Source organism: Oryx dammah, unplaced genomic scaffold (genome assembly GCF_014754425.2).
Source record: "Oryx dammah isolate SB20612 unplaced genomic scaffold, SCBI_Odam_1.1 HiC_scaffold_9, whole genome shotgun sequence".
NCBI lineage: Eukaryota > Metazoa > Chordata > Mammalia > Artiodactyla > Bovidae > Oryx > Oryx dammah.
Window position 1 is genome coordinate 59244368 of NW_024070193.1, and position 12920 is coordinate 59257287.

Sequence of the window (12920 nt, forward strand, 5' to 3'; positions counted from 1 at the left end):
GGATTGGAAGGGATCTAGTTCAGCTCTTAATTCACAGCTTCCCTTAGTATTGCTTCTGCATCCAAATCTCTCGATCGATAGACAAACACACTTTCCACTTGGAGGCAGCTCATCCCACTTCTAGAAAACTCCAGTAGTTTATTAAAGATAATTTTTAAAGTTCTGAACTCTGCCACTGTGGTGTTTTTCCTCTTCAGTTCTTGCTTTGACCTCAAAGGCCAGTGAAAACAGGTGGCCAAATGCCTTTTGCCTAAAATGGAACTTAAAATATTTGAAGCCTTCCCATCTTCACCCTGCCAAATAATCCTGGCTTCTCCTCCCCTTCCACAGGGTGTGTGGTTTCAGGGGATTCTCTGCCATGTGCCCTCTAGAAAGGATTGAACTCTTACTTAAAATACTCAGAAACCTCTTCAAAGAGGAGAACTGCTCATCAGAGGAGAAAAAGAGTTTCCAATTTGTAGCTGGCAAAGTAATGAACAAATCTGTTATGAAAGTGGATAGACAACAGGAGATTTAATGTGGAGATGCTTGGTGTTCAGGGAGGCTTTATCTAGGAATTTGGGGGCCAAGTAGAAATTGTGGTGGTACTGTCTCTAAAATGTTTCCAAAATATTCTGAAACAGAATTTGGGGGCCTAAAGTCTCTATGTGTCTCAGGTTTGGAAAAGTGGCAGTATGACAGTGATGAAGGACATTGCCAGGGTTTGGATTTGAGACTGGCCTCATGACTAGCAAGGATGCTTTGAGACTTTGGGCAAGTTATTTACTTAACATTTCCTAGCCACAGCATCATCTTGCCATAAAAGACAGACAGGTAACCTTGCTTATAGGTGGTCAGATAAGTGAATTTCTGAACAGCACCTAGTACAGTGGCGTCAGGGCTGCTCTTGCTTTTCTTGTGGTGGTGATGGTGGTGGCAGCTTTTGCTTGGGCTGTGGCCCAGGATGTGACCTGGGGTCACTTTCTTCCAAGGCCGAGTACCCAAGCATCCTCTACAAAGGGCCCAGTCTGGGAAAAGCTCTGTTCTCTCAGGATATCATTTCTGCTAGCTCAGTCACACAGTTCTTTACTTAACAAGTAACACATTTATGAGTACACACCCCTCCATGTACCTATCAAAGAGCATAAAACCATCCTGAATGTCACCCCTCACATCACAGGCTCAGGACATGTCACACACCAGTCCCAGGAGGATGGTGCACCACCCTTTCCTCTGCAGTCACTGAACGCACCCTGTATTGACTCGTGTGCCACACTGTCTCTTCAGGTAATCGTTCCCACAAATCTCTCCTTCTTGAGATACCATCAGGTCATGTGGAAGGATGTACGGTGAAGGTTATTGCTGTCGACCTCTTTTGGGGGACTCATGGGAGAATTCCTGTGCAGTCTTCCAAATTGGTGGTAGCTTTGTGTTTTAATGGACAATATGATCCATGCTACCGCATAAATGTTTCCTCAACAAAGGCTGAGGTCTCAATCTGTGGCCCTGGTGGAGTACATGCCTGGAACTTCTGTGAGCAGGTCAGCTATGAGAAGAACCCCTGGCTGCACTCCATGCCCACTGCCATGTGCCCCGAGCTCTTCTCTAGCAGACGGTGCTTTCCTGTGGTTGTTTTTTTTACAAACCACTTTAAGTCCTTGCTTGGAGTGTTTGGAGGGGACTGAAGCCATGGCCTGCAGAATCTACACAGCCTTCTTCATCCAGGGGCTGGATGAGTTCAACAGGCTCAGGGGTCATCCTGATTCATTAAAATGAAGAAATAAACCACAAATAACTCTAAATTTAAAGGAGCCCCCGGTTCCACGGACTTGCTGCCTGGGAAGGAAAGATGCAAGTTCTGCTCCTCCCACCACAGGAAAGGTGCTGCTCTAACTCCACTTACTGTAAGTTTGTGATTCCAGCTTAAATACCAGGGAGTCCAGAGCTAAACCACCCGAATGTCACAGTGGATCTTGTGAAGAAAAGGAGTCTGACTGTAGAGGGTGGAGGAGTCTGTCCTGGAGGGAGAGGAGAAGTAGGTTAGGGTGGGCTTTGCTGAAGGAATTTAGCTAAAAAGATCCTGCAGCCTGAGAAAGCCTAATTTCTTCCTGCCCAGTCCTTAGTGGGTTTCTCTTTCTCTTGCTTGAGTTACACCGTGGTGTCTCTGGGCGGAGGGGCATCTAGCTAGTATTTATATTAAGCCTTTATTCCAAGCGCTTTGACTTTCTGAAGTGCTTTACTTCATGTACCCCTGGCATACTCCTTTGGTGTCCACGCATTCATTCAACAAACATTTTTCCAAGGCTAGTCTCTGCCAGGAGTTGGGTGTCCTTGTTTCGTTTGAATTCGAGGGTGCTTGACGCGACCTGAAGGACCCTCGGGCTTGAGAGCGCGTCTCAGAGGCCAGGCACCCACCCCAGCCACGTGGGCGCGGCTAACGAACGTCTTAGCTGCCAGGCCACTTTCGATCCCCACTGGGATCCCAGGGAGCTCAGAGGAGTTGGGTGCCAGAATAAAGCGGTGGTTTCCCCCCAGGCACCCTTATCTGGCCTTGGGCCTAGGGCTCAGCCAGTTTGCCTGGAGTTAGTACAAGTTTGCTCCGCAACTTGGCGGGAGAAAGAGGGGAAATGGCAACCCCGGCACAAAAGTGGCTCGAAGAAGGCTGGATCAGGGAGCCAGCAGGCGCGTCCGCGGGGGACGCCCGGCTCGGCTCCTCGCGGCCCCTCCCTGGACACCGGGCTCCTGGGGCAGCCGCTGTCCGCCGCCCCTAGTCCTGCCGGCCGGCGCTCCTGCGGCGGGTTCCTCCTCGGTCAGGCGCGCCGTCCGCCCCTCCTCCCGGGCCCTCCTCCTGCAGCCCGGCCTCCCCGCGCCCCCGCCCCCGCCTCCGCCCCAGCGAGCTAGAAGTCCCGGTGGCTGGCGCAGCGCGCAGCCTCCGCCCCGGCTCGGTGCGCACGCCCGCGGCCCCACGCGAGCCCTGTCCGTCCTGCGCCGCCGTGTCCCGCGCCGCCGAGACCAGCGCACGGCGGCCGCTGCGTCCTGACCGAGTGCGGAGCCCGGCGCGATGCGACTCTCCGGGGCGGGCCGCGCGGCGCTCCTGCTGCTGCTGGCCGCGCACTTCCAGGCGAGTCTCGCGCTGGAGGAGAAGAAAGGTAAGGACGCCCGCGCCGCCGTCCTTCCCGTCCCGGGCGGCCGCGCTTTCCGCCGGGCTGCGGAGGAATGCGCGTCCCGGTTCCGGGCGGCGGGGCAGCCTCCGGCGCGGGGCGCGGGGCGCGGCGGGCCGCGGAGCCCGGAGCGCGGCTCTCCCCTCTGCTCTCCTGCCCTCCGCGGGCTGGACGCCCAGGCGAGCGCGTCCCAGCACGTGCGCCCACAGTCGGCCGGGCCGGGGGCTCAGGGGGGACGCTGTGTCCACCTCGCTCCCTCCGACCTCCGCGCCCGTCCCCGCACCCGCGCCCAGCCTCCGGTCAGGCTCCCGAACCAGGGAGCCATCCTCCCAGAGCAGCCCTGACCTGGAGGCCCGGAAGCTCGTTCCGGGCACCGGGCACCTGTGCTGCGAGTCAGGGAGGGCCAAGGTACCCGTTGGCAGCAGGGGGGCGGGTCGCAGAGCGCCTCCACACCCGGGTGCGGCCCGAGCTGCCCCCGCCGTCCGCGCCCCTCAGGCGGTGGACTCTCCTGAGTGGTGGTTTCCCGGGACTCCCGAGACTCGCCCCCACCTGCAGCCCTTGGGCCGCGTGTCCCGGCTTCGCGGTGGATGGGACGGAGCGGTGGCACAGGCAGTGGCCAAACAGCCGGGGCTTGGTGCGAACGCCCCAGCGGGGGAACCCATCCTGGCTGGTTCTCCATGGTTTCAAAACAGGGCTCACAGCAAGCTTTCCTCCTCAAAATCCAGAAATTTTTGTGTCTGGGATGTGTTTTCTAGTTTTGAAGAATTTGACATTAAGCCAACCAAAATATTAAACTTCATTTAAATAAAAAAAATTGATGTCGGTGATTCACGTGTGCCAAATATCCAGACCGAACATGAGCGAGTCTGGCTTCGTGACTGCCGACCATAAACCCACTTGAAATGAGAAACATGCCTCAGAAGGTTTAATTGCACAATTTCAAGATCGAGCAGCTTGGGTTCCGAGAGTCAGGTCTGTACTTGCTGTTGAGGTCATTGGCACAGGGTATGGTGCTGAGCGAGTTTGATGCGGGAGCGCTAAGGCATAAAGCAGTGGTTCGCAAACTTTGTTTCAAATTAGAATCACTTGGGATTTGAAACAGAACAAACAAAAAAAGATGTCTGGCTCCCCCCCCCCCCGCCCCCAGACTTTGTCATTTCACTGGTCTGGGTTGAGACCTGGTTGTATGAATTTTTAAAAGCTCTTCAGGTGATTATGTTGGGCAGTCTAGTTTGGAAATCTCTGGCAACAGAGGTGAAATCTCTGGCAAGATTGCTGCCAATGTAGAAAGCTCTTTGGGAACATCTGGAGTTTTAACAGTCTTGCAAAGGAAAGAGAATGATGATTTTATTTAAAAAAAGAAATTAGTTTTATCAATGAAAGTCTCTCCTCCTCTGAGTCCCAGGCTGTGGTCCAGCTTCTGAATCAGTTGACAACAGGATTCCCGCCTGAAAGCAGGTGGCAAGGGGACCCCATCCTTATTTTAAACCTTTGGAGTGCCTCCGAAGCATCACTTTTCTCATTTCAGAAATGTTCTCAGCTCTTTGCTGTTACCCTTCTGAACACTACTATTAATGCTTAAATGTGTACCCTTCTGAACACTACTATTAATGCTTTTCTAAGAAATATATAAATACCACTTAAATTGCCTGTTAGTCCCATGTTTGTTTAAAACAGAATGCTTCTGAATACAATAGTGAGAGTAGGTGAACAAATGTTAAAGTAACATAAGAAGACCAAAATGTACGGGGCAAGTTATTAACAGCAAGTGTTAAAGACCTGTGTTGATCAAATTTGGTAAGTTTTATTCTAGAATATTTACTCATTTTAGAGAGGTTTGTTTGGTTCTAAGATACAGTGTCCTTTGTTCTTACTGCACTTGGTCCTGTCGGATACCATTTTAAGTGTCCTTTTAATCTTTACATCAACCATACAAGTTGGCTCTTGTCATCATATTTGAGGAAACCGAGGTACAAAGAAGTAAAGTGACTTTCCTGCAGCTTGCAAAAGGCAGCTCTTTGTTTGTTTGTTTGTTTGTTTGTTTACCTGAATTTTTAAACTCTGGCCCGAGGTGCTGCCTGTGCTGCTTTGTTCTTCTGGTTTTAGAGGAGCTCTGTCGGTGTGTGTGATGTAGGATGCTGGCAGAGGGAGGAAGAAGACGGGGGATGAGGAAGCCACCTGCCCGTGGTCTGGACTCCTTCTCCCAGTACTCAGGAGGCCCCTTCTGTGGAAGAACTCTGTCACAAAGTGAGCGATGAATGTGGAGATTGCTGGAGGAATGTGGAGCAAGCTCCTTGCTTTTGAAAAACAGAAAGGTGAAGGTGCTGCTCCAGAAGTGATCCTGGGTGGTATTCTCAGCTAGGCCATCCTGCCTGGCCCCTCCTCAGATGATATCCTTGGCTCAGTAGATCTGGGCTGTATAAAAGAGAACAAATTCGGGGATTTTGAATCGTATCCAGGGTGAAGCCTCCCTTTCTTTAAGGAGACCAGAGGACGCCCACTCAGTACTGGCCTGAAGGCCAGGAGCCTGTGTCCTCATTCCCATGCTGTGTGAAGGTGAATGTGTCCCTTGCCAGCTCCAGGTTCTGAGACCTTGTTTCTCAATTCAATGAATGTTTATTGAGTGCATCGCATGTGCCAGACATTATGAGTTAAAAGGGGCCATGGTTATCCTAACGGTTTGTCTTGTTTCCAGAGTGGTTCTTTAGGCCACTGATTTAAGTAGTATCTTGCTTTTCAGATCTGGAAAGGAGATCAGCATCTGTGTGTCTGTCATGTGTCCACACTATGTAACTCCATCTAGCAGTAAACGGCTGATAGCTCCCATTGGCTTTGGACTGCCATTTCATGCTTCATATATTTAGTTTCATAGTCCATAAGTTTTCGAGAACTTATTCTGAAATTTGAAGACACCGATTGCCATTCATTGTGCTCCATAATTAGACTCAGTCCATGTGATGGCACTAACATGTTGTAAAATGTTCTTAGAGGTGGTGTCAATAAAGAGGAAGAATTCTGCCCCTTTTAAAAGAAAATATTCTTTGTTTTTCCTTTGGTCCAAGCTCCAGAACCAGCACCTAGTGTCTGAAACTTTCTTCATGGGAGTGGCAAGCCAGCTCTAACATTAAACTGATAATTATGGTGTTTAAGAGGAGATAGCCCATATTGGTGCCCCGAGCCCTGATATGGGGGCAGGATCTGTGATGGGGATACTCAACTTGTTAAAAGACAGCTAGGAACTTTCCTGGCCGCTGCTATGTGACTTGCTATGAAAATTGTGTTTGTGTGGGTGTGTGCGCTTTAATTTGGACATGCTCAGTCATGTCAGACTCTTTGCGACCCCGTGGACTGTAGCCCACCAGGCTTCTCTGTCCGTGGGATTCTCCAGGCAAGAATACTGGAGTGGGTTGCCATTTCCTTCTCCAAGGGATCTTCCCGACCCAGGGATCGAACCCAGGTCTCCCGCATTGCAGGTAGACGCTTTAACCTCTGAGTCACCAGGGAAGCCCTGCAATTTAAGCAACAGTTCGAACTGGACATGGAACAACAGACTGGTTCCAAATAGGAAAAGGAGTACGTCAAGGCTGTATATTGTCCCCCTGCTTATTTAACTTATATGGAGAATACATCATGAGAAACGCTGGGCTGGAAGAAGCACAAGCTGGAATCAAGATTGCCGGGAGAAATATCAATAACCTCAGATATGCAGATGATACCACCCTTATGGCAGAAAGTGAAGAGGAACTAAAAAGCCTCTTGATGAAAGTGAAAGAGGAGAGTGAAAAAGTTGGCTTAAGGCTCAACATTCAGAAAATGAAGTTCATGGCATCTAGTCCCATCACTTCATGGGAAATAGATGGGGAAACAGTGGAAACAGTGTCAGACTTTATTTTGGGGGCTCCAAAATCACTGCAGATGGTGACTGCAGCCATGAAATTAAAAGACACTTACTCCTTGGAAGAAAAGTTATGAGCAGCCTAGATAGCATATGCAAAAGCAGAGACATTACTTTGCTGACCAAGGTCCGTCTAGTCAAGGCTGTGGTTTTTCCAGTAGTCATGTATGGATGTGAGAGTTGGACTGTGAAGAAAGCTGAGTGCTGAAGAATTGATGCTTTTGAACTGTGGTGCTGGAGAAGACTCTTGAGAGTCCCTTGGACTGCAAGGAGATCCAACCAGTCCATTCTAAAGGAGATCAGTCCTGGATGTTCTTTGGAAGGAATGATGCTAAAGCTGAAACTCCAGTACTTTGGCCACCTCATGTGAAGAGTTGACTCATTGGAAAAGACTCTGATGCTGGGAGGGATTGGGGGCAGGAGGAGAAGGGGACGACTGAGGATGAGATGGCTGGAGGGCATCACTGACTTGATGGACGCGAGTCTGAGTGAACTCCAGGAGTTGGTGATGGACAGGGAGGCCTGGCGTGCTGTGATTCATGGGCTCACAAAGAGTCAGACACGACTGAGCGACTGAACTGAACTGAACTGAACTGAACTGAACTGAACTGATAGTAGAAATGGGTTTTGGTTTTACTAATGAGGATATGTTTTTCAGAAAAGATCCAAGTTCTAGAACAAATTCTAGGCATTGTTTCCTTGTAGACATAATTCAAAAAATAGATTCTGCTTCTCAAACCCTATTGTGTTTTCTTCTATCATTTGTGGACATTCAAAATTATAAGAACCATTGTTTATTTCAGTTAATATTTACTTGTTTGTTTCTGAACCATCAACACATACAGAACAGAATTTACATCTTAGCTTGTTCTTATATGTCATTCCTCTTTGCATCAGAGCTTCTGCTCATACCTTCTTTTTCATCTTCCTTCTAAAAGACTTTTTTCCTGAGAAAATTCCAACAGTTTTTTCTTTGCACAATGTCTAAGGATAGTCTGCCATCCAGCCCATGGGCGTAAGCAGGTAAGCTTGAATTGAGGCAAGGATCCAGGCTTTGGGACTTATGCCAAATAACCGGTTTGACTGAAATTTTCACCTTTTCAGAGTCATCAGGTCTGGGTTCCTTGCAACAGGTTTAGGTAGACACGATTCAGTTGTCTAGAAAGTTCCCTGAGCCAGCTGGGACAGGAGGGGTGGCTGGGGCTGGTGAGTGTGGTAGCTTGTTTACTTAGCCCCATTAGAAGCTCAGAGCTGAATTTGACATTTTAATCTCTGAAGACACTGAAGTATAATATCAAATGTCTGACCCTGTTGACTGAGTATCTGTGAGTTGCATATGCTTAAAATAAATTTTACTCCTACAAAATTTCAGCAGCTTGCTTAAGAAAGTCATTTGTGAAAGCTTGAGTGTGGGATAGAGTTTCTTTTTTTGTTCCACATTATACCCCATTTTGGTGGGTTCTCATGGAAAAACCCAAGGTCCAAGTTATCTTTTGTGACTGTATCTGGAATGTGCCTTTATCAAGAGACTTGAATTACAATTTAGTGAACTAATGATTGGATGAGAATGTCTCGAACACAGTTCTTTTTTTTTTAATTAATTTTTTTATTGAAGGATAATTGCTCTACAGAATTTTGTTGTTTTGTGCCAAACCTCAACATGAATCAGCTATAGCGAATTCCCACCAGCTATCTATTTTACATATGATAATATAAGTTTCCATGTTACTCTTTCCGCACATCTCACCCTCTGCTCCCCTTTCCCCAAGTCCATAAGTCTGTTCTCTATGTTTGTTTCTCCATTGCCGCCCTGCAAATAAATTCCTCAGTACCATCTTTCTACATTCCATATATATGTGTTAGAATATGATATCTATCTTTCTCTTTTGGACTTACTTCACTCTGTTCTAGATTCATCCACCTCATTAGAACTCGAATGTGTTCCTTTTTATGGCTGAGTAATATTCCATTGTGTATATGTCCCACCATTCTTGATCCATTCTTCTCTCGATGGACATCTAGGTTGCTTTCATGTTCTAGCGACTGTAAATAGTGCTGCAGTGAACAATAGGATACATGTGTCTTTTTCAATTTTGGTTTCCTCAGGGCATATGTCTAGGAGTGGTATTGCTGGGTCATATGGTGGTTTTATTCCTAATTTTTTAAGGAATCTCCATACCGTCTTCCATAGTGGCTGTATCAATTTACATTCCCACCAACAGTGCTAGAGTGTCCAACACAGTTCCTGATACAGCCACAATTGCACCTGTTACTAGGTGGCCAGTAAACATGGTTTTGACTTAGTTTAATTTAGTAGATTTAATGATTATTATATGAATTAACCACTATTGTTCTTCCTTTGAGTAAAAAGACAGGTATCATTATGTATGACAACTGTGGCTTTTATTTGCATTTTTTTTTCTATATGTTCAAGCCATGGTGACAATTTGTGCTGTTCCATCCACAGTTTAAGCTCTGGGAATGAATCTGACTTGGTATTTGCCCATAAGTGTCTAGAAGTCAAGTGGAGGAAGAGAGATCTACAGATAACAAGTGTGAAAATGTCACAGAAGCAGTGACAGAATTTAATGCAAGATAAAGGAGTCTTCTGGTGTTTAGTCCTGGCTTTAAATTCTGCCTGGAGAGAGGGCTAGGTGTAGCACCAAATGGAAGGATTACTCATTTGAGCCTTAGAAGAACTATGTGTATTTCCCCAGATAATAAGATGTGAAGGACATTCCAAGAAATGCGTCAAGAGTAGCAAAGTCCTGAAGAGCACTGGTTATCCACTGTGGTGGGAGGTGAAGGGAGAGCTGACGAGGCTGCAGTTGTTTGAGAGCTATGTTGAAGGGAGGGGCGCCATGCAGCTAGGAACTGGTGTAATGTATTTGGTATTCTGGAAGGAAGACTCTAGCAGGCTTGTGGGGAATGGGTTACACAGGCAATGGTAGAAATAGGGAGATGGGTGAGGCATGCAGGTGAAATGCTGTAGCATTGCAGTGAGGGTGCAGAACAAGAGACTCAGGAAGATCTGGAGGTGGAACTGATTGATAATCATATGTCATGAGTATGAGAAAGAGAGAGTCCCAGGATGACACACAGGCTTCTGACTTGAAAACATGGGCAAACATAAATCCATTCACAGAGGCTGCCAATGCTCCAGGAGGAGTAGAGTCAGTTGGTGGGATTTGCAGTACTCTGATGGAAAAGTCCAGGAGTATACAGGTCTGGAGCCCAGGAGAGTGGTGGCCTTGAACTGTCGTTTTATTAGTCATTTCAGTGGCTTTGGCATTGTCTTCAGTGTCTTTGGCAGGCATTGTCTTTGGCAGTAGAACAACTCACCCCAGCCTGTTCCATGCTCTTTGTCACCATCCATACTGAGCCTGGCCAGGTTCTAGATTACCAGCTGCTTTTTGGACTAGGCCACTGTGATTAGCAAGCCAGATTAGGTGCAGTTGTCAACAACCGTATGTATCATGCATGTAAGTACATTAAGAATCATGTGCTTGTAATCATGTTATCATGGAATAATCATGTAAGTATGCTGAGAATCATGTTAGTATACTGCTGCAAATCATCAGATGAGAACTCACCATTTCTTATGTAGGAAAGCATCAGATTGCTTTTTTTTATATGTTAATGACGGATCCAAAAAGACTAGGTGATGGTGAAGTTGCTCAGTTGTGTCCGACTCTTTGCAACCCCGTGGACTGTAGCCTACCAGGCTCCTCCGTCCATGGGATTCTCCAGGCAAGAATACTGGAGTAGGTTGCCATTTCCTTCTCCAGGGAATCTTCCCGACCCAGGGATGGAACCCAGGTCTCTCGCATTGGAGGCAGACGCTTTAACCTCTGAACCGCCAGGGAAGCGACTCTTTTTTAAAAAACAAAACAGAACAGTAGTCTTTGAACTTTGAACATTCCTCACCAAGAAACTTATGGAAAAAAAGGATGCCCTAGGTCAGTCCAGTCAAAATTTCTGGAGGATGGAGCACTGAATATACCTTTAAAAACTCCCTGGGTTGTTGTGAAGAGTACATTAAGTGGTGTGTGCAGCTTGTGCAGAGAAGTTTTGTCTCTGTTTCCTGACTCCGACTTTTCACACATTGCATGGGTTTCCTCAAGATCAAGGAACTGGTTTATATTTTATTAGTAAATGAGTCTCAAAGTTACATTTTTTTTTCATGAATTGATACATGAGAAGTCTAGTCCAGTGGCTTCTAAGTATGTCCCAAGACAGCAGTAAGAGCATCTTGATAGGAATGTCCATTCCTGAATCCCCAACCCAGACCTCTGGATAAGGCGCTGGGGGTCAGGCCCACAATGTGATGCACACCAGGGTGGAAGAGCTGCTGACATGCTGCCTGCAGAACTCATGCTGGGTTCTGAGTTCACTGGAGGAGCACGGTAACTGTGTCTGGCCTTACTAGATGCATAGTTTGCAGAGCTGAGTTGGGACAGGGACGTGTGCAGTACAGCATCTCATGACGGACATGATAGGGGTTTGATGGTGGCCCACAAAAGGAGCTGCATCTGTCTCTGTGACAGTGGCGGTGTCCCCAAAAGAGGACATTTAGTTGAACCTCAAAGGAGGAAGTTTTTGCCTGGTCTCTGTGCGAAGGGAAAAGAGAGAGGCAGTATTGTGGCTGATGTTCCCGCAGTGGACCCACCACGGCTGGCTGTGTCGTACACGCGGGGGCGAAGGCTTTTAGCATTTCCTGCTTCCTATTCTTAATAATCATAAGAAAACTTACAACACCAAAAGTAAAGTCCATTTAAAAAATAAAATGGCCATTTGGTCATTTTTTTAAAAAAGTAACCAGATATGAAGGATTCAACTAGAATCTGGGCAATCGTTGATAGTTTGAACATTCTCCCCAGTAGCATGATTTGGCCCTAAAACTTGTTGTGGATAAGAAAAATGACCTTGTCCGATCCTTTAGTAACTCCTACTGCAGAAAGCAAAGAGACAATGAAAACAGAAGTCTGCATAATTCTGGACACAATAAAGACTTGTTAAATCACACTGAACTCAGAAAATCTCTCAAATTAATCGAGCCTTGCTCACTTGTAAATCATAAGACATCTGTTTCCTGATTCACTGTTGAAAACTGGTTTACCCGTTTATTTGCAGAGGCCGTTTGGGAACACGCGGGCTGACTTGTGACGGGGTTAATGGCTGTTGACGCACCTTGGGTACTCATTCCTGCCTTTATGTGGAGAGAAATATGGAGGTGGTTCTAGACCACTGTTTACTTAGAGCATTTATGAAGCACTTTATTTTAAATGCAGCAGCGTGATACCTGATGGTTTTACTACTACAGACGCCCAGGCCTGCTCAGAGTGGGTGATGTCATGATGGCCTTAGCAGCTGTAGTCCCTTACACGTGACATTATCATGGCCACTGGCCGAAGTTCCTTTCTTTTACTCTAGGTAAAAGCTTCTTATTTTTCTTGGAGAAAACTGACTCACTGCTTACAGTCTCTCCAGGATGACAGGCTGAATATGTGTGAATGTATGTGAAAAACTGCATGTTTTACTTCCTTTGCCCTCACTCATAAATTCATCTCTAGTGTCTGGAATAGAAACAAATCATTTACTGAACCCGTGCAAGTCCTTTAGGAAACGCAAGTGTTCCCGGAAATCTCTTGTGATTGTAAATGGGATTTCAGAAAGTTTTTCAAAACTTTTTTACCTGTTTTACTTACTTACCGGCAAATGCTGAATGAAAATTGTCAGGAGATTTCATTGCCATTCCTTTTTTTGCATTTACACAATATCTCTTAGTTCATTAGTATATGTCATAAGCCAGAGTAGATGGCTGAAATTGTGCCAAACAATGTAAATTAAACTATTTTAAGTTTGTTGGAGTACTGAGTTGCAAG

At 46.7% G+C, this 12920-nt stretch overlaps 1 protein-coding gene across 1 annotated transcript in view; it reads left to right on the plus strand.

Annotated features, from left to right (window-relative positions):
• The first annotated feature begins 2878 nt into the window (after positions 1-2878).
• The window catches only part of EGFR (epidermal growth factor receptor), a 214110-nt gene continuing 204068 nt past the window's right edge, over positions 2879-12920 (plus strand). Inside the window, exon 1 of the mRNA XM_040246357.1 lies at positions 2879-3128. Within this exon, the coding sequence (XP_040102291.1) occupies positions 3041-3128 (88 nt within the window). The 5' untranslated portion in view covers positions 2879-3040. The remainder of the gene's footprint in view (positions 3129-12920) is intronic.